Source organism: Oncorhynchus tshawytscha, linkage group LG22, assembly GCF_018296145.1.
Source record: "Oncorhynchus tshawytscha isolate Ot180627B linkage group LG22, Otsh_v2.0, whole genome shotgun sequence".
In the NCBI taxonomy this organism is placed as follows: Eukaryota; Metazoa; Chordata; class Actinopteri; order Salmoniformes; family Salmonidae; genus Oncorhynchus; species Oncorhynchus tshawytscha.
Window position 1 is genome coordinate 29353067 of NC_056450.1, and position 22402 is coordinate 29375468.

Below are 22402 nucleotides of genomic sequence, written 5' to 3' on the forward strand. Positions count from 1 at the left end.
TGGGAAAAAATGTCAGTCTCTCGATGTGCAAAACTGATAGAGACATACCCCAAGCGACTTACAGGTGTAATTGCAGCAAAAGGTGGCGCTACAAAGTATTAACTTAAGGGGGCTGAATAATTTTGCACGCCCAATTTTTCAGTTTTTTATTTGTTAAAAAAGTTTGAAATATCCAATAAATGTCGTTCCACTTCATGATTGTGTCCCACTTTTTGATTCTTCACAAAAAAATACAGTTTTATATCTTTATGTTTGAAGCCTGAAATGTGGCAAAAGGTCGCAAAGTTCAAGGGGGCCGAATACTTTCGCAAGGCACTGAATACAGGGCAGCAGCCTCTAAGGTGCAGGGTTGCGTAACCCGGTAGAAGCCAGCTAGTGATGGCTATTTAACAGTCTGATGGCCTTAAGATAGAAGCTGTTTTTCAGTGTATCGGTTCCAGCTTTGATGCACCTGTACTGACTTCACCTTCTGGATGATAGCGGGGTGAACAGGTCGTGGCTAGGGTGGTCCTTAATGATCTTTTTGGCCTTCCTGTGACATTAGGTGCTATAAGTGTCCTGGAGGGCAGGTAGTTTGCCCCCGGTGATGCGTTGGGCAGACTGCACCACACTCTGGAGAGCCCTGCAGTTGAGGTGATACAGCCCAACAGGATGCTCTCAATTGTGCATCTGTAAAAGTTTGTGAGGGTTTTAGAGGCCAAGCTAAATTTCTTCAGCCTCCTGAGGTTGGAGTAGTACACCGTGGTAGTCCATGATTGTCTGTAGGCCCTGCCACATACGTCTCATGTCTGAGCCGTTGAATTGCAACCCCACTTTGTCTCTATACTGACGTTTTGCCTGTTTGATTGCCTTACGGAGGGAATAACTTCACTGTTTGTATTCAGCCATATACCCAGTCACCTTGCCATCGCTAAATGCGGTGTATTGTGCATTTAGTTTTGCGCGAATGCTGGCATCTATCCACGGTTTCTGGTTTGGGTAGGTTTTAATAGTCACAGTGGGTACAACATCTCCTATACACTTCCTAATGAACTCAGTCACCATATCCGTGTATTCGTTGATGTTATTCTCAGAGGCTATCAGAGGCTACTGGATGCAGTTTATCACAGTGCCATCCGTTTTGTCACTAAAGCACCTTATACCACCCAACACTGCGACTTGTATGCTCTAGTCGGCTGGCCCTCGCTACATATTCGTCGCCAGACCCACTGGCTCCAGGTCATCTACAAGTCCATGCTAGGTAAAGCTCCGCCTTATCTCAGTTCACTGGTCACGATGGCAACACCCATCCGTAGCACGCGCTCCAGCAGGTGTATCTCACTGATCATCCCTAAAGCCAACACCTCATTTGGCCGCCTTTCGTTCCAGTTCTCTGCTGCCTGTGACTGGAACGAATTGCAAAAATCGCTGAAGTTGGAGACTTTTATCTCCCTCACCAACTTCAAACATCTGCTATCTGAGCAGCTAACCGATCGCTGCAGCTGTACATAGTCTATCGGTAAATAGCCCACCCATTTTTACCTACCTCATCCCCATACTGTTTTTATTTATTTACTTTTCTGCTCTTTTGCACACCAATATCTCTACCTGTACATGACCATCTGATCATTTATCACTCCAGTGTTATTAATCTGCAAAATTGTAATTATTCGCCTACCTCCTCATGCCTTTTGCACACAATGTATATAGACTCCCCTTTTTTTCTACTGTGTTATTGACTTGTTAATTGTTTACTCCATGTGTAACTCTGTGTTGCCTGTTCACACTGCTATGCTTTATCTTGGCCAGGTCGCAGTTGCAAATGAGAACTTGTTCTCAACTAGCCTACCTGGTTAAATAAAGGTGAAATAAAATAAAAATAAAAAAATATCCAGAATATATCCCAGTCCGCGTGATCTAAACAATCTTGAATCATGGATTCCGATTGGTCAGACCAGCATTGAATAGACCTTAGCACGGGTACTTCCTGTTTGAGTTTCTGCCTATAGGAAGGAAGTAGCAAAATGGAGTCGTGATCAGATTTGCTGAAGAGAGGGCGGGGGGGGGCCTTGTAGGGATTTCGAAAAGTTGAGTAGCAGTAGTCCAATGTTTTACCAGCGCGAGTCAATGTGTTGTTAGAACTTTGGTAGCGTTTTCCTCAAATTTGCTTTGTTAAAAACCCCAGCTACAATACATGCAGCCTCAAGATATGTGGTTTCCAGTCTGCATAGAGTCCAGTGTAGTTCTTTGAGGGCCGTCATGGTATCGGCTTGAGGGGGAATATACACGGCTGTGACTATAATCGTAGAGAATTCTCTTGGGAGGTAATACAGTCGGCATTTGATTGTGAGATTTTCTAGGTTGGGTGAACAAGAGGACTTGAGTTTCTGTATGTTATCACAATCACACCATATGGGTTAATCATGAAACATACAACCCTGCCTTTCTTCTTCCGGAGAGTTCTTTATTCCTGTCTGCGTGATGTACTGAGAACCCAGATGGCTGAATGGACGGGGACAGTATATCCCAAGAGAGCCATGTTTCCGTGAAACAGAGTATGTTACAATCCATGATGTCTCTCTGGAAGGAGATCCTCGCCCTGGGCTCCCGAGTGGCGCAGCGGTCTAAGGCACTGCATCTCAGTACTTGAGGCGTCACTACAGACACCCTGGTTTGATTCCAGGTTGTATCACAATCGGTCATGATTGGGAGTCCCATAGGGCGGCGCACAATTGGCCCAGCATCGTCCAGGTTTGGCTGGTGTTGGCCGTCATTGTAAATAAGAATTTGTTCTGATTGCCTAGTTAAATAAAGATGAAATAAAATGAATAAAAAAAAAAATACTTTATTATCCAGAGACTGAACATTAGCAAATAATATACTCGGAAGCGGTGAATGGTATGCATGCCTCCTGAGTCGGACTAGAAGTCCACTTCGAATACCTCCTCTTCTGCCGGAGCAGTCTCTAGAATAAGTTAAATTGCCCTGGGTGGTACGAACAAAGGATCCAATTCTGGAAAGTCATATTCCTGTCCATAATGCTGGTGAGTTACCGCCGCTCTGATATCCAAAAGTTATTTTTGTCTGTATGTAATAACACAAAAACATTTCTGGGCTAATAATGTAAGAAATATCACACAAAAAAACGAAATACTGCAAAGTTGCTTAGGAGCTAGAAGCAGAGCTGCCATATCTGTTGGTGCCATCTTACTAGCCAGAAAACTACCTAAACATTGCATAAACAAAGGACTGTGAAGGGGGAGGAGAGGACGCCTTGGAGAGTGTTGGGATACTGCCCCTCTCCCCACCGGTGTGATTACTATCTCTGAGGGTTTGGAGCTTGAGGTAGTCACCTCATACAAGTACTTGGGAGTATGGCTAGACGGTACACTGTCCTTCTCTCAGCACATATCAAAGCCACAGGTTAAGGTTAAATCTAGACTTGGTTTCCTCTATCGTAATCACTCCTCTTTCACCCAAGCTGACAAACTAACCCTGATTCAGATGACCATCCTACCCATGCTAGATTAATGAGACGTAATTTATAGATCAGCATGCTAGATGTTCTTTGCCATTCGGCCATCAGATTTGCCACCAATGATCCTTATAGGACACATCACTGCACTCTATACTCCTCTGTAAACTGGTCATCTCTGTATACCTGTCCAAGACCCACTGGTGGATGCTTATTTCTAAAACCCTCTTAGGCCTCCACATACAACACCTGTTCTGACAGTCACATTCTGTTAAAGGTCCCCAAAGCACACGCATCTCTGAGTCCCTTCTCTTTTCAGTTCTCTGCAGCTAGCCACTGGAACGAGCTGCAAAAAACACTCCAACTGGGCATTTTTATCTCTTCACTCAAAGACTCTTACTGGCAGTTGTGTCTGCTTTGAGTGATGTATTGTTGTCTCTACCTTCTTGCCCTTTGTGCTGTTGTCTGTGCCCAATAATGTTTGTACCATGTTTTATGCTGCTACCATGTTGTGCTGCTGTCATGTTGTGTTGCTACCCAGCTGTGTTGTTGTAATGTGTTGCTGCCATGCTATGTTGATATCTTAGGTCTCTCTTTATGTGTTGTGTTGTCTCTCTTGTCGTTATGTGTGTTTTGGCCTATATATATATTTTTTTTCCCAGCCCCCGTCCCCGCAGGAGGCCTTTTGCCTTTTGGTAGGCCGTCATTGTAAATAAGAATTTGTTCTGAACTGACTTGACTAGTTAAATAAAGGTTAAATAAATAAAAATATAAAGACCTGTGTCTTGAGGTCTCATGGGAAGTCTGCTCTGATTGGCTGTCAGGATCTCCAATTTAACAATGTCAGAGGTTTGGGCCAACAGCTGCGTGGCTTCCATCAGGGAACAGTGCTCAGTACTGGTCCCATCTATACACAGGAGAAGATCACCTAAATGCAATGCCCCACACCTGAGAGAGAGAGGGGTAGGAAAGGGACAGACAGAGAGGGGTTTGAAAGTAGAAAAGCATATTACATTTAGTATAAAGCTATTTTCATGCAAAATGCAGTATGATCTCTTTGGTATGCAAGTAAAAAAGTTTTACATTGTATGTGACAGGAGGCTTGGCTCACCTCTCCACCACACTGGCCTGTTTGATTTTGTCAATGATGATGACCTGCTTGTTCCTGTACACTGCAGTAGCCAGGCTGACACCCAGGCTGGCTGCAGGACACTTCACTATCTCCACCAGCAGGGGGCCAGAGGCCTGCTGCACAGACTCTGAGAGAAAGATAGACATGCACGGCATTAGGGTGGAATATCCATAGTACTGTAGTGAATTGATGAGGTTGCTTAGTGTTGGTTTAATAAGGTCACTACAGTACAGTGATGAAATCAGTGTCTGAGTACTTAAGAAATGTTATAATTATAATTTCCACATTTACTTTGTCTTCATTATCTCCTCTCTCTAAATTGAAGACCCCATTATTTTATTTCAGGGGACATTTGGTTTGTTAATGATGTTTTCCCACTTTATTCCAAACAAGGATATTCCCATTTACTTCACCTCAACCCACCTCATTTAACATTTAACTCCGGCAGCACAGATGTCAAGCTGTCTCAGCTGATGACATACGGTATGAGACATGCTATCCAGTGATAACGGATGACCTTAGACTTGGGCGAAGATTTACCTTCCAACAGGACAATGACCCCAAGCATATAGCCGAAGAAATGCTGGAATAGCTTTAGAACAAGAATGAAAGTCCTTGAGTGGCCCAGCCAAAGCCCAGATTTGAATCCCATTGAAAATCTGTGGAATGACTTGAAGATTGCTGTTCACCGCCGGTCCCCATCTTACTTAACAGTGCTTGGGAAAATCTACTAGGAAGAATTGGATATCCCCAAATCCAGATGTTCAAAGCTGATACAGACATACCCAAGATGACTCAAATCAAATCAAATCATACTTTATTTGCCACATGCGCTGAATACAACAAGTGTAGACTACCGTGAAAAGCTTACTTGCAAGCCCTTAACCAACAGTGCAGTTCAAGAAGAAGAAAATATTTACTAAGTAGGCTAAAATAAAAAGTAATAATAAAAAGTAACACAATAAGAATAACAGAGCTACAGTATATACAGAGGGCAATGGTACCGAGTCAGTGTGCAGGAGTACAGGCTAGTTGAGGTAATCTGTACATGTAGGTGGGGGCGAACTGACTATGTATAGGAAACAAACAAACAGCGAGTAGCAGCAGTGCATGGGGAGGGGGGTAGAAGCTGTTGAGGAGCCTTTTGGTCCTAGACTTGGTGCTCCGGTACCGCTTGCCATGCGGTAGCAGAGAAGACAGTCTGGCAGGAAGCTTGGCCGTTCGCACTACCCTCTGTAGCGTCTTACGGTCAGATGCCGAGTAGTTTTCATACCAAGCGGTGATGCAACCGGTCAGGATGCTCTCGATGGTGCAGCTGTAGAACCTTTTGAGGATCTAGGGACCCATGCCAAATCTTTTCAGTCTCCTGAGGGGGAAAAGGTTTTGTCGTGCCCTCTTCACGACTGTCTTGGTACGTTTGGACCATGATAGTTTGTTGGTGATGTGGACACCAACAGAGATGCATACAAAGCTCTCCCCCGCCCTACATTTGGCAAATCTGACCGTAATTCTATCTTCCTGATTCCTGCTTACAAACTAAAACTAAAGCAGGAAGTACCAGTGACTCGCTCAATACGGAAGTGGTCAGATGACGCGGATGCTACACTACAGGACTGTTTTGCTAGCACAGACTGGAATATGTTCCAGGATTCATCCAATGGCATTGAGGAATACACCACTTCAGTCACCGGCTTTATCAATAAGTGCATCGATGACGTCGTCCCCACAGTGACTGTACGTACATATCCCAACCAGAAGCCATGGATTACAGGCAACATCTGCATCGAGCTAAAGGCTAGAGCTGCCTCTTTCAAGGAGCGGGAGACTAATCTGGACACTTTTCTCAATCTGGTCTAGGATTTTTTTTCCCTGGTTGCACCTGATATGCTAGTAACATGTTGGTAAAACTGATGTAAGGTTGCCTGCATTAAAGTCCCCGGGCACTTTGGAGCTCCGCTTCTGGGTGAGCATTTTCTTCTTTGCTTATAGCCTTATAGAGTTGGTTGAGAGCGGTCTTAATGCCAGCTTCTCTTTGTGGTAGTAAATAGACGCTACGAATAATACAGATGAGAACTCTCTTGGTAAATAGTGCGGTTGACAGCTTATCATAAGGTTCTCTACCTCAGGAGAGTAATACCTCGAGACATCTGTTAATACCTCTCACCAGCTGTTATTGACATAAATACACCCCCCCCCACCCCTCGTCTTACCAGAGGTAGCGTCTCTGTTCTGCCGGTGCATGGAAAATCCCACCAGCTCTATATTCTCAGACTCATAGCTTTATTCGCCGCTAAATGTGCTTCCACAAAGTATTGACTCAGGTGTGTGAATACCTATGTAAATGAAGTATTTCTGTATTTATTTATTTTTAATCGGAGGAGAACAGACTGAAGGGTTATTTGACATTTGACCGTGCCAAACTGACGCAAGCTCTCGGTCCTCAACATTCTGCACCCTTCTGTGAGGCTCTTTCGGGGGCAGGAACATCTGTCTGTCTAACTGACTGTCTGACTGTCTGACTGACTGTGAAGCACTAGTTCTAATTAGGGTATATAAAAGCCTAGATCTCTGTTTTAGTTTTTTTGCTTCATTTAGAAGAATAAAACCGTTCTATGTAACATGCAAAATTAAAGAAAATAATCCTAAACTTCCGGGTGGTTTGGCTTACTTACATATGGTATAGAGTCGACTTCTATATTAGAATCAGTAGAGTATTTATTGTATGTACCTGCTGTACCATTCCTACTAAGTGTTGACATGTTTTGTAGTCGTGTGAATCCCCAGTGGCGGCTTGTGAGCAACGAACACTCGCTCTAATACATTCTTGTGGAGCGGGCGCATAATTTACCCTCAGAGCGATGTTGCCTTGCCTGCCGTATTCTCACATAATACCCCTCCGACCAGCGTGTGTGTGCTCACCCATGACGGAGACGTCATACTCAATCAGGAACAGGGCTTCCTGGCTACACTGCATCAGCATAGTGAGGGTGTCAGCGTGCTTCTCTCGGTTTAAGGGCATCCCATCCACGCTCAGCACGCGGTCACCAGCCTTCAGTGTGCCCTCTCTTTTAGGGAGACAGAGAGAGAGGTGAGAGAACACTAACCCTTAAGTGTGCATGAAGGAGAGGGCATCGAATGCAGGCACTCTGTCCACACAGACACATCACATGGTCACCATCTTTCTGTTTGCTGTCTCTAGGAATAGAGGAACATTAAAAAGGGAAGAAGGGGGTGTTTTGGACATTGCAGTACAGTCATATTTCGCCACCAAACAGCTCCCAATGTCCTCTCTCTGGTAAAAGATAGATTCTACCTCTGACCTCTCAGGAAATGAATGAACATAAATTAATAAGCATAAATAATATCTATATATTCTCTCATGGTGTACAGTACACTCAACATATCACTGTTTGATGTATATACAATGTATGTTGCCCTTAATCTTCTGAGAAATCCTGGACAGAAACAGTGCAGTACAGCATTCAGCTAGCTAGTCCCTAGCCTTAGGATGAAGCTTGCTCTTTATACTGTTAATGTGGATATAACATTAATGCATGACTGCATTTCCATAGGTCTGGGGGGCACGCATCACTACATCTTTTCAATAGCATTTGCCATTGAAACAAATGGCAAAGAGAAAACCAGGTCCAGCAAGCTGTACAGATTGCACACAGATACATACACTGACTGAAAACAAGGCATTCCAGAGCTTCTTAATTGCTTACTCATGTGAAATTACCCATGAGGGAATAATCACGTGTGTGCACGCACGTGCGCACACACACACACCTATGCATGTCTTTACCTATCAGCAGGACCCCCGGGCCGTACGTAGGTCACTACCAGAGGACGAGACCTGTGCCAGTCTTCATGGAATCCTCCTAGAGAAGCAGAACACACACAATCAGGTTCAATCTTTCATCCTCTGCCACCCTTCATTATACACACTGTACATTCTAGCAGACTGAATGATGCCCACCTCTCATGACGAATCCAAAGCTGTTACCCTCTTTGTATAGGCACACCTCTATGGTCTTAGATATGACACCCGAGGGAGCATTCTGGACTGAAAACAGAAATGGGGAGAGAGAGAGAGAACAACTGTCACATTCATGATTCACATTCAGTGTTTTAACCTCAGTTTGAATTATTTTATGTTAGCATTTTTCCCTTCTCGTTTGCTGTACAGGGTCCTTGGGTTCAGGGTTAGTGTTAACTGCCAATGTGAGTTGCGACCCATTGCTGGGTTGCTGTTTTGGTCCTTATGGGTCAAAACTGGATCATCCAGTGGAGGGAGGACAGCTCATGTCTAGAATGGAAAGGTATCAAAGAAATCAAACACATTCCATTCATTCCATTTGGGCCATCAAATGAACGTGTCTTCAGATTGAAAATGACACTAGCCTCCACTGGGATTCTGATTAGTTTGTTTACTTGCTGGGTCACAGTCCAGAAATAAATTGACAACTACTGTACTGGAATAATGTCCCAGCATGAGAAGACAACAACAGAGATAATTGGATGCTTTTTCAACCAAGAACAAAGGCAAGCTATGTTGACCTTATCTCCACTACTCTATATGTTATTTGAAAATATATGGATATTATAGACCTACTATAATAGATGCAGGACGATACACACTAGAAGTGCTCATACCAAAGGGAGGTAATTCGTACTCCACTTCCAGCACCACACGTTCCCCGATGTTCTTCAGCAGGCTGATGATCTCCTCGTGGCGGAGCTTGGACAGGTTGATGCCGTTCACAGACTTGATGTAGTCTCCCACATTCAGCTGGTCACTCCTACAAGGAGAGATAGAGCTACAATAGAGCACAACCCCAGCAGAGAACATTGAAGACGTTGCTTGATGAGTTTTTCCTGACCATGTCACTTAGCCAGGGAATATCTCTGGATTGGTTGGGTCACATATTTAGGAAAACCTCCTGGCCCCACTAATGATAAACTCAAAAAACAACATATTATCTCCTGATTCATGGCTTCAGAACGTTGTTGTGTATCTTCATCACTGCCCTGTCATGACTAATGTTCGGCATCTTTGTAGCAGAAAGTCTGTATAATTAGAACACAAGCTATGCAAATAGATGCAACCCTAGAATTCTTCAGACAGACAGACAGACAGACAGATAGAGATGAGAGACATGTTTCACATGATGTCTCCCATGTGACATTGTGAGTCAACACGATGCTCATTTGGATGCTAATTAAATAGATGTGCTGCTCTGCTACACCTCTGGGCTACTGCCAATCGCTACAGTGACTCAGGACACACACATCAGCATGAGCCTACCAAACACGGTCATATGCTTTCATCTTAACATAGATATATTGTGTGTATGAGATCAACCGAGTCGACTAGCAAACAGGCCAGTGGTGTAATGGTTATAATAGCAGTGAGATAAGCTGTTAAGTAATATCACGATTGTAATATCTAGTCTGTTGACCACATTCTATACTGAGACACTTTTGTGGTGGCAGAAATAATTTAATTTTCCAGTATTTAATATGAGTGTGTGTGTAATAAATAAAGATGAGAGGCTGCAGTCATATGCCACTTAGTCACTCTGAAGCGTGAGAGAGCTTTCCACTGCGTTTATGGCTGACATAAGGACAAATTATATGAATTTAATGTTTATTCAACTATCTTTACTGAAATAACATGGCTCCACACTCCAAAATATAAACATTAAATCACTATGAATACCAAGTGAATTGGGAGGCAATTAAATAAAGCAGGTAGTCGCTTAAAACAGTTCTCTCCACATTAACTTAATACCAATTAATTCACTGTAGTAAGATGTCATTTAATTTAGTTTGTGTGATAGGGAACATCCATATTTATCTTGTTTATGAACATAGGAGACCCTCTCCTAAACTATGCTCTGGTGGAATATCAGTTCCAGGCTCCACATCACCCAGTAAACAGCTGGTCTCCTGCAGCGTTTATGATCCCCAGGTTAGTGTGAGGCGGTGTGTTACAGTGTAGATGGTGTGGGTAACAGATACAGACAGCTCGCTGCGGTTGCCAGGTTACGGATGTGTCATCTCAGTGGAGATCTCACCTGGCAGCTAGCCCACCTGGCCGTAGGTTGGACACTCTGGGCTTGCCGTCCTTATCGGACCCCCCGGAGATGGTGAGGCCCAGGCTGCTGCCCTCCCTCTTTATTAGGTCCACGGTGGTCACACCCCGGTAGTCTTCTACACACACACAGGGACACACAGGAAGACACACAGGGACACACAAGAACAAACAGGGACACATAGGAACACACAGGGTCACACAGGAACATACAAGGACACACAATAACAAACAGGGACACATAGGAACACACAGGGGCACACAGGAACATACAGGGACACACAGGGATACACAGCGACACAGGGAAAAAACACAGGAGGAACAGTGGATGGACAGAGTCACTGAGTCAGCATCCATCTGGGACACAGAGTCTGTTTGTCTGAACTGTTACAAAAACGGCTTGATTGTCTCTGCCTCTGACGTTCTGTCTCTTTCTCTACCCCTCATTATCTCTCTCTGTCTGACTCACTTTCTATCTCTCCTCTCTCCCCCTCCCTCTACTCTCTGATGATGGATGTTATGGATAGGGGATGGAGTCTACTCCATATAAACTGATGGACGTCATGGATAGGTGATGGGGTCAGCGCCATATAAACTGATGGATGGGGGATAGGGTCAGCTCCATATAAACTGATGGATGGGGGGTTGTGGTCAGCTCCATATAAACTGATAGATGTCATGGATAGGGGATGGGATCAGCTCCATATAAACTGATGGATGTCATGGAGAGGGGATGGGGTCAGCTCCATATAAACTGATAGATGTAATGGATAGGGGATGGGGTCAGCTCCATATAAACTGATGGATGGGGGATGGGGGGTCAGCTCCATATAAACTGATGGATGGGGGATGGGGTCAGCTCCATATAAACTGATGGATGGGGATGGGGTCAGCTCCATATAAACTGATGGAAGGTGGGTGGGGTCAGCTCCATATAAACTGATGGATGGGGGATGGGGTCAGCTCCATATAAACTGATGGATGGGGGATGGGGTCAGCTCCATATAAACTGATGGATGGGGGATGGGGTCAGCTCCATATAAACTGATGGATGTCATGGATAGGGGATGGGGTCAGCTCCATATAAACTGATGGATGTCATGGATGGGGGATGGGGTCAGCTCCATATAAACTGATGGATGGGGGATGGGGTCAGCTCCATATAAACTGATAGATGTCATGGATAGGGGATGGGGTCAGCTCCATATAAACTGATAGATGTCATGGATAGGGGATGGGGTCAGCTCCATATAAACTGATGGATGGGGGTGGGGTCAGCTCCATATAAACTGATGGATGTCATGGAAAGGGGATGGGGTCAGCTCCATATAAACTGATGGATGTCATGGATAGGGGATGGGGTCAGCTCCATATAAACTGATGGATGGGGGATGGGGTCAGCTCCATATAAACTGATGGATGAGGGATGGGGTCAGCTCCATATAAACTGATGGATGGGGGATGTGGTCAGCTCCATATAAACTGATAGATGTCATGGATAGGGGATGGGGTCAGCTCCATATAAATGGATGGATGTCATGGCGAGGGGATGGGGTCAGCTCCATATAAACTGATAGATGTCATGGATAGGGGATGGGGTCAGCTCCATATAAACTGATGGATGGGGGATGGGGTCAGCTCCATATAAACTGATGGATGGGGGATGGGGTCAGCTCCATATAAACTGATAGATGTCATGGATAGGGGATGGGGTCAGCTCCATATAAACTGATGGATGGGCGATGGGGTCAACTCCATATAAACTGATGGATGTCATGGATAGGGTACGGGGTTAGCTCCATATAAACTGATGGATGGGGGATGAGGTCAGCTCCATATAAATTGATAGATGTCATGGATTGGGGTTGGGGTCAGCTCCATATAAACTGATGGATGGGGGATGGGGTCAGCTCCATATAAACTGATGGATGTCATGGATAGGGGATGTGGTCTGCTCCATATAAACTGATGGATAGTGGGGTGGGGTCAGCTCCATTTAAACTCAGTACATTCCCCATAATGGGATGGAATTCCGTGAATTAATTGAAAAAGTACATCTTGACAGAAAAAAGGAAATTATTACAGATTTGTAAATTCAATTTCCTGAACAGAATTGAGGATAAATTGGGCTTGACACTAGCTCTGATGGATATCTAGTTGTAGTGCCTTCAGATGCTGTAGTTTTTTGTGGAGGTTATGTACTTGGTCCCATTCTGTCTCTGGCTCTGGCCACAATGTGCTGTGCTGTTAGATCATGCTAAATTCATGGGGGGAGAGGACTCCTTTTGTCTCCAACGACAGGTATGCTACATAAGCATATTTCCTCCTTATCTAAGCACTACAGCACGAGATATTCATAACAGTGCCACACCTATCAACCAACGCAGCGAAGACATGATGGAACATGTGTGATCAAACAATCACATTGAAAAGATTCACTCCTTCAGATATCCTTACATCTTGGAGAGAGTAAGGCTGTAAATATTGGTCATGGTACCACAGAGGAGAAACAGTGGAATCACTGAAAGTCACAGTAAGGTGTAACCCCACTGTACCTGCAATACTGCGTCTCCTGGAGGCATGGTCGGTCCCTCCAGAGTCCTTGTTGCCCTTAGAGTAGGGCCCGTCATCTGAAACAATGAAAGGAACATTTGGTGAATAATCTGGATGTTTGGAGAACTACTACAGTATGTAAGGAATGTGTCTCGTGAGAGAGGAGAGGGAGGAGGGGGAACCTGACACCAACACATCCCCCATCCATACGCTGCCAGCTGCCAGGGCCTCGTTTAACCCTTTGATCCCCATTAGAGGGAGTGTGGACATTAGAGAGAGGTACAACAGGAAGAAACTCCTCCAACAGGCACTTAGGTAACTCAAACAGAATACTGGCAGGTCAATCTGTGACCCGGAAGGTCATGCTGCTCTGTTTCCACAGTAACATAGTGGGAAGGGTCAAGAGATCAAGACAGCTAGTTTTAGTGTGAGACAGAAGCCACACAGAGAACCCTGTTAGACACATTAGGAGTAAATGGAATTTTCTCCAATAGACGCTGATCTGAAGATAATGTTGCCTTTAGATTTGGATTAGCTGATCCTAGAGTTCTGTCCACAGGCATCTTCTACCTGCAGTGAAACATTATGCACCAAGATGGTGCATACAGCATACGTTAGAGCTGGGAAATACTCTTGAGGGAGCGTGTTGTGGTTAATGGACTGTTCAGGCATGTGGAGAATACAACCACTTTCAGTCATCTACAACAGCTGCTACAGAGGAAACCAGGGAATGCTCTATCTGTTCTTATAGGATCTTCTTTTTACAGTGGGAGCCACAGCAGCACCGGGCCCAGATTAGCAGTGGCCCTGCTTTGCCTGGCTGTTTGAAGCTGGATACAGCAGCGTGGGTATGTCAACATTCGCAATGATGAGAAATCTGACGCTGCACTTCCTAAAATCCAGTCTACTGAGGACTACCTTTTCAACCAAGTGATTTAAACAGCACATTACACACTTAAAGGTCCAATGCAGCCGTTTTATCTCAATATCAAATAATTTCTGGTTACCAATTAAGTACCTTACTGTGACTATAATTAAAAGGGTCAAAAAGAAACAAAAATAGCTCAAGAAAGAATTTTGCCAGGACTGTCTGGGAGTGGTCAGAGAGAAGGGTCTAATTGGAGGAGCCTACTGGGAGGGATGTGTGATCTGAAAACTAGCTGCTTCTGGCAGAGAGGAGGGCAAACTCTTGTTATTGGTCTATTAACTTATATCAGGCAGACCAAACCCCACCCAGCCAAAAAAGCTGACATTTCAGGCAGTCTTTTCAAACAGCTGTTACACTAAAAGTGCATTGTCATAATTTCACAATTCCGTAGTATTTTACCAACCTCATAGTGTGGAAACATATATAAAACACAGGAAAATCACATTTTTGACTGCACTGGCAGATGCCTCACAAGTCCTCAACTGGCAGCTTCATTAAATAGTACCCGCAAAACACCAGGCTCAATGTCAACAGGGAAGAGACGACTCCAGGATGCTGGCCTAGAAGGTCAGCACAACCTAGAAGGCCAGCATCCTGGAGTCACCTTGTCACTGTTGGCATTGAGACTGGTGTTTTGCAGGTACTATTTAATGAAGCTGGCAGTTGAGGACTTGTGAGGCGTCTGTTTCTCAAACTAGACACTCTAATGTACTTGTTCTCTTGCTCAGTTGTGCACCGAGGCATGCCACTCCTCTTTCTATTCTGGTTGGAGACAGTTTGCGCTATTCTGTGAAAGGAGTAGTACACAGTGCTGTTTGAGATCTTCAGTTTTTGGCTTAACTTCTTTAACTTAACAACAGTTTTCAGCTGTGCTAACATAATTGCAAATGGGTTTTCTAATGATCAATTAGCCTTTTAAAATGATAAAATTGGATTAGCTGACACAACGTGCCATTAGAACACAGGAGTGATGGTTGCTGATAATGGGCCTCTATATGTCTATGTTGATATTACATTTAAAAAATCTGTCATTTCCAGCGACACTAGGCTGCCTAGTGGTTAGAGTGTCGGGCCAGTAACCGAAAGGTTGGTGGATCGAATCCCCGAGCTGACAAGGTAAAAATCTGTCGTTCTGCCCCTGAACAAGTCAGTTAACCTACTGTTCCTAGGCTGCCATTGTAAATAAGAATTTGTTCTTAACTGACATGCCTAGTTAAATAAAGGTTAAATAAAAATAAATGCAAAACATTTACAACATTAACAATGTCTACACTGTATTTCTGATCAATTTGATGTTATTTTAATGGACAAAAAATGTGCTTTTCTTTCAAAAACAAGGATATTTCTAAGTGACCCCAAACTTCTGAACGGTAGTGTATAATAATGTAGGACAAAACACACATCACGACAAGAGAGACACCATAACACTACATAAAGAGAGACCTAAGACAACATCACAACATGACAACACAACATGGTAGCAATACAACATGGCAGCAGCACAACATCATAGCAGCACAAACATGGTATGGACACTGTTAGGCACAGACAAAAGCACATATGGCAAATAGGTATCTTTTATAGGATCTCTATGGGTGACACTTCCTTATCTCAATCATTTGCAGCTGTTGATGCCTTTGGACATTTTTGTTCTATCAGCACAAACTAGATTGAGCAATAAAAGCCTTACTCGTTTTTGACAGTATGTATGGAGCACTATACCACGGAGTTGTTAGGAACTCTCTCAAACTTTTATTCCATAGGCTGGGATCTGCACTATTCAGCTGTTGCAAGAGAGCATTTTTCACTGGCTGTCTGTCCACCGGTCCCATTAACAATGATTGATGGACAACTTAGCCTATATTTCTTCAATTCAACCATTATTGGGGTAAAATAGAACTATACATTTGTGAACGGTCATCCATAACAACCACAATGCGTAAGGCGCAAATAATTGAGAGAGCAGCAGTGTGATTCACATATTCCTAATTGCTGTGTTGATATCAGTAGAATAATGGGCCTAAGTGATATCCGTATGGCCCGTAGGCTACACCACTGCTGTCATAATACCTCCAAGCACTTATTCAAGATGGTCATAATATAATAATAGTACAGCAGTCAGATCATTGGAGGACATACTGTAGCTTGCACTGCACTCTACAAAAACCTATTCCTGCTCTTTTCCTGCGATCCATCAAACACATTTGGTGTGTCGTCATAGGCTGCATTTACACAGGCAGCACAATTTTGATAATTTTTTTCGCTATTGGTCTTTTGACAAATCACATCAGATCATTTGACATCAGATCTATTTCAGAGCTGATCTGATTGGTCAAAAGACCAAATCGGGAAATATTTCTCAGAATTGGGCTGCCTGTGTAAATTCTGCCATAGTAGTCTCTGGCTTGTGGTCAGACTTGCTCAGGGCAGAGAGAACAAACTTAAACGTGTGCCTTTTTTCAATGCTGATTTGAATGTCATTGAGAAAACAGAAAGGTATCAAAGTATTTTTTCACAAACATCCTTTCTGCATTTAAAAGTAACCGTAGAAGTAGCCTAATCATCTATATTTTCAAAAGTATCTGTGATCTGATTACAATACTTTTGCTGGTCATGTAACAGATTACAGTTTTTTTGTTTTTGTTACATGTACTCCACAACCCTGGACATGTGTGTGGGTGATATTGCTGTTCGGTGTTGTTTTTTGCACTCAATTAACCCTTCATCCACTTTGGTATCATGACTCTTAATCCATAATATTACATCACCAACTAAACTCACATTCTGAAATATTCAATGGGGCCAGCCTTTGGTCAAAAATGGAAAAATTATGAATTTTCATTATTTGCATGCATTGAACTAATTTGCACAAAGAAAAAATAACATGGGGTGTATCTCACTAGTCTTAAATGGTTATTCTCCTTGCCTGTTTTCTTTCATCTAGTGAAAACTACTACCTGTTACTGGTAGGTAATGTATCAATCATTTTCTTTCAGCTTTCCTATATTTTCAGATGAGTGCATTTGAAGGAAAGAGACTAGGAGAATATATGTCTTCTGAGATGCACTCCATATCATTGTGGAGGTTGATAAAGCCACATGTTAACTATGAAAAATCTGCAGAAATAATATAATAATCCAACATAGTGAGAGTTGACCAAAACAAAGCTCAAGGGCATGCAGGAATATGCATACTATGATCATGTACGACCTTCTATTCACTTCCTTGCAAAAATATCCTGCTCAACAGCCTTAGATCACACACGCACGGTGGCCACTCACGCGTACACATACACACATGCACCAGTTTAGAAACATCATTAGTGATCTTGATAGGCCAATCATAGGCGAAATATGGGACTTATTTAACTGGCTTAATCAATTTAGCAACCAAAACAAACAAGAAAACTGACCTGAGCAACAACAATTAACTGGGTATGGCACGGCATGATTGTGCTGGTAGAAGCATGCTGTCTTGGCAGAGGGAATACTCAACTACTGTCTGTGGCTCAAGGGTCAAGAGCAGAACTGCAATACCATACATTTGAGATCTGCAAACAGGACTGTACTTACAACATTACTGAAAGTGGTGTGCAAAGTAATCAGAAAACTACAGTCAGCCCCATGTATTTCTGGTGAGTCAATTAACTCAATGTAATTCAGGGCACTGTACCTATCTCCCTCAGAACCAATCAGAATGTAGGTTAAATGTGGGGGCCGCTCTGATAATGGCTTTTAAATCAAAATGCTATTTTCAGAGGTACATTTTTTAAATAAACTGGGCTCCAGTAGACCCAGTTTGCATTTTTATATCAGCCCCCACTTCAGACTGCAATCTGGTATTCAGTACTGTCTGGCTTTATTCAAATGGCATTGACGTCTACTGTGCCTCATTAGCTAAATAATAGATATACTGGTGCTTGACAGAGCTGTCATTTTGAAAAGTTGAATAAATATCCACCAATCTGAATAAACTGCAATATAGGAAAAGATAATCACATTCCCAGATGATCAAATAACTTCTAATGACAGAAGGCTGACATCCACAGGTATAACTACAGGTACAAAAGCAGGAAGTTGATGCTCCTCAGTTGAACAGCATGCATCACTACACACTTCATATTCATAAGTAAATACTATTACAGGCGCTAACGATAGTCATAAATCCATTACTATGACAATTACACTACTAGGGTGTAGCACTAGAGTATACTGTTAACCAATCAGCATTCAGGATTACACCCACCCGTTGTATACTGTAGCACATATGACAGACATTACACACTAACTACACAGCTACAGTACATATAGCTAGCTATATCATGTCTGTGATATTCATTCATATGATTCCAGTCAGTGGCAGTCTTACCGATGCTGCTATTCTTCGCCTCTCTCCTCAGACCACACAGCATGTCTGCAGTCCTGTCAAAACATCCGATTTGAGAGGAAAGTAGCTGTTCTGTTGTAGTGGCCAGCGGACCCAGCGAGGTGCCCCTGGGAATACTGTCTGTCCGTCCTCAGAAACCCAGTCTTCTTCTCTTCATATCACTGTTCTACTTAAATCATATCTTTATTTATTGCAAATTACATAACAAATCCTGATCCATGTTTTTGCCCATGAACTGTTTAAACTTGATAACAAACAATTTGCTTGTTGCTGTAATAAGTCATTCCCACAGACAGACGGAAAGCAGGGACACTAAATGATCAAAGCAACAAAGGAATCATCATCTCTCCTTCTTTTCCTCCCAACATGCTGAGGTTCCTTTAAAGGTGTTCCTGGTCACGCTTCCTATTCCAGAGGAATAATCCTCCCCTCGTTCACACACTCACATACCCGCTCACACACATACAAACCGTCAGAAACACTCACACAGCCTCAGTGACTGTGTCGGAGAGGGTCTTTCTCCCTCTCTTTGCCAGAGGGGTGTGATGGAGCAGTCACACCCCCTGCACACACACGCACACACTCCCTACAGTCAAGCGCACAATCAATGCCACCCCCATATCCATTGTCGCTTTGAGCCCATAAAATATCAGCCACACATTTTCCACACTAGTCAGTGACCATCTTATTGTGCCACCATAGTTATCCCACCCACACACACTGGCTAGCTAATGCCTGTGTGCTTTCAATTCTACCTCACATTCCATAGGCTCATCACAATGATTGTTATCTGCTTATACAAGAGCATCACTACCAATAAACGTATATTCATGCTGCGACAAAGCCAAAAGAGACTGTGATTTTCTTTGAACTGCTTGAACTGCTGACCATAGAATTCTGTCTTTTACATCAGCCATTTGGCTGCAATGGATATAAATCGAATCAACGATATGCTTTCTCTCTTTCAATCGGTGGAATCTGTGGAGTGCTGAACATCTCATGTTCCCTTCTCTGGGTGAGAGGGCTCTTTGCCCCACTGCATCTCTGCTGCCATCTGCCATCTGCCCTCCACCCAGACACATACAGAGAGGGGTTAACACGGCCGCTGACTGACTGAGAGCCACACCTGTCTGTCCATTTGTCACCCTCACGCCGTCACCCCCCCATATGTTGCCCTGTATTATGGTCTGACAATCCCCCCCAAAGGAACTTTTGTCATAGTCTGAGAGTAGGGAAATGGCATCAAAGACCACATAAAAGTACTAAACCAGATCTTAGAAAAAAACACTGACAAATATGTCCACAGATGTGAGGATATGCTCAGGTACAAATAAACGAGCTAGTAAATTAAGTCTTTATGTGCCGTGCAAATACATCCTTGAGCCCAATAATGCATAGATTTATAGAGTCTATGATGCATAGCCCTGACCAGAGACACATCAAACAATTACAAACAAACGCTTCCCGTGTTTCTCTTCATTGTAGCATGTCGCCTAATTAGTCGGCTCTTTCCAGTGGACACAATATTCTTTGGCGTAGATCATTTCCTCCGAGAGTTTCGTCCTTAATACCCCATTTACTCTTTGGTGATTCAGAGCGAAACTAATTAATTTATTACGGAATAAAGAGGAACAGGAGACACAGAGCTGTGAGATGGTCTAATAAAAACCCAGGGGAACACACAAGGCAACAGAATTAGGTTAATTATGTATAGCAGTAGAAGCACACCCACTCAGTGTAGTTCTGTAATGTTGAAAGAATTCAACATATAGACCAGAGAGAGAGAACAAATTCAATGTCAATAAACTGATTTAATAGGGAGTCAATATGTTTTTAAATATTATATATTATACTAGGAAGCAATATGCAATCGATTTTAGATTCAACAGACAATTGTTTGTTTAAAAAGGGTATAAAACAGTGCTAATGCCTTATACTTGACACTTTATGATATAATGCTTATTTGGAACTAAGACAAATAAGATGTAACATTTTCTCTTGACAAGTACCCGAGTGAAAGACTAACCTCTCATATAAGAATTGAAAGTACAGTGAAGATATAATATAAAATATTCCCCAACCAAGGCTAGTGCAGTACATTTTATATCACGTAGGTGGTCATACTGCCATCTTATGGCTATTAGCTGTAGTTGCAAATACATCTACCAACTGAATGCAATAGAGATTAAAGAGACTCGAGTCAACACACAGATCACAGGATTACTGACACCATGGGCCAGGGGCGGTGAACATGACTCAGTCATAATTCATGGAGACATGATCACATAACCACAGTACAATGTTCACCTGCAAGGTAGGCCAAACGTCAAACAAAGGTCAAATATGGCTCTATTTGAGGAAAGTCACTTAATATCATGTTTAAAATAGGTTATCCTATTAATAGATTTTGACAAAACAGAATAAACATGAGAAGAGAAATTCGTATGCAAATCCCTAATCAAGTGATTCATAAGTGATCATTCTGCTATTACTCTTAACTACCGGGATCTCGCCCCTATCATTTTAGAGGAAGGTCAGCTCTCACACTTGGCCCACTGTCATTCAAAAAGGTTAATCTCTTTCATTACAAGCAGATACTGGTATACATTAGGCGAATACAATCCTTTCACCCCATCACATGGGAGCTGACTACTGACTAATGTACAGCAGTCGGTGTGCCAGGTTGATAAATCTCCTTGCACCGGTGCACCCTCTCAGGACAGTAATACACTTTTTTTTTTTACCTTAATTTAACTAGGCAAGTCAGTTAAGAACAAATTCTTATTTTCAATGACGGCCTAGGAACAGTGGGTTAACTGCCTGTTCAGGGGCAGAACGACGGATTTGTACCTTGTCAGCTCGGGGATTTGAACTTGCAACCACATCCTCAGGCTGAAGCAGTACACACAATACAATAGCAGTAGATAAAAACCCAATGACCTACGGGCAGTTTGGATTTGATTAAAAAGTATGAAGAAACTATGTATGTGTTCTAATCGCATTACCTTTGGTCCTCCCTCTGATGATTCCGAGTCGACACCGTAGTGAAAAGGAGAACATCCTCCTCTTCCCTCCTCCTTTCCTGATGGAATCTGTCTGAGAGAAGGCCGGGGTGAAGAGCTTTGGGTTGGACGTGCATCCCTTACCACATATCACTCTGCCTGCCATGTTCATTCTCTAGTCACTGGAAGGAAAAACAGAATGATCTTTCTCCTTTCTATTGCTCTCTGTTTACCTCACAGTGTTTCTTCTAGCTCTGTCCTCATGTCTCCACAATCCCCACCCTAACTGGAGCAGTTCCAACATTCTCAGGTGTGTCTGAATCAGCCTTAAAATACCAGATGGAGCACAGGGGGATGCTAGGAAAGATAAAAGATATTGAATTTGCATAAACCTATGCATATTTATGAACCCATCAGTGTCTGTCTCTCTTGCAACACACGTGACATTAAAACTACATGAAAACAAAAAACGGATTCATTCCAGGTATGATAACGTAAATATAATGTCTATTATTGTGTGTGCTTTGGATCAATTTGTTTTACATGAACAGATGGATGGGAGCTAAAGGCTGCAGAGATGGCACAGCCTGCCTGCCAGAACGCAATGGAAACTTTCACCCCAGGAGGCTGGCGGCAGATGACACTGGCTATTTATTCATGCTACCCAAAACATAGCATTTCAGAATTACACAATCTAAACGTGATTGTCAATTTTTGTAATTCTAACAATACCGTATGCAGTTGAGGGTATGAGGCCCACAATACAGCTGTCATACGCAGACAATACATTAAAGTAATTTCTGTGTAGAAGAACTGGTTTGGTTTAATCTAATACATTCAGCAGAAAGCT

The 22402-nt window shown here is 43.0% G+C and overlaps 1 protein-coding gene across 4 annotated transcripts in view; it reads right to left on the reverse strand.

The window, feature by feature from the left end:
- The window catches only part of grip2a (glutamate receptor interacting protein 2a), a 55448-nt gene extending 33571 nt beyond the window's left edge, over positions 1-21877 (reverse strand). The window contains exons 1-9 of one of the 4 annotated variants that reach the window (XM_024385038.2): positions 21556-21845; positions 13239-13313; positions 10667-10802; positions 9243-9388; positions 8566-8652; positions 8392-8467; positions 7506-7651; positions 4566-4713; positions 4233-4402 (exon numbers count right to left, since the gene is read on the reverse strand). In XM_024385038.2, the coding sequence (XP_024240806.2) occupies positions 4233-4402; positions 4566-4713; positions 7506-7651; positions 8392-8467; positions 8566-8652; positions 9243-9388; positions 10667-10802; positions 13239-13313; positions 21556-21724 (1153 nt within the window). In that variant the 5' untranslated portion in view covers positions 21725-21845. Of the gene's footprint in view, positions 1-4232; positions 4403-4565; positions 4714-7505; positions 7652-8391; positions 8468-8565; positions 8653-9242; positions 9389-10666; positions 10803-13238; positions 13314-18532; positions 19034-21555 lie in introns of those variants that run through there. The other 3 variants (XM_024385037.2, XM_024385039.2, XM_024385040.2) reach the window with 3 other exon arrangements.
- Positions 21878-22402: the final 525 nt, after the last annotated feature.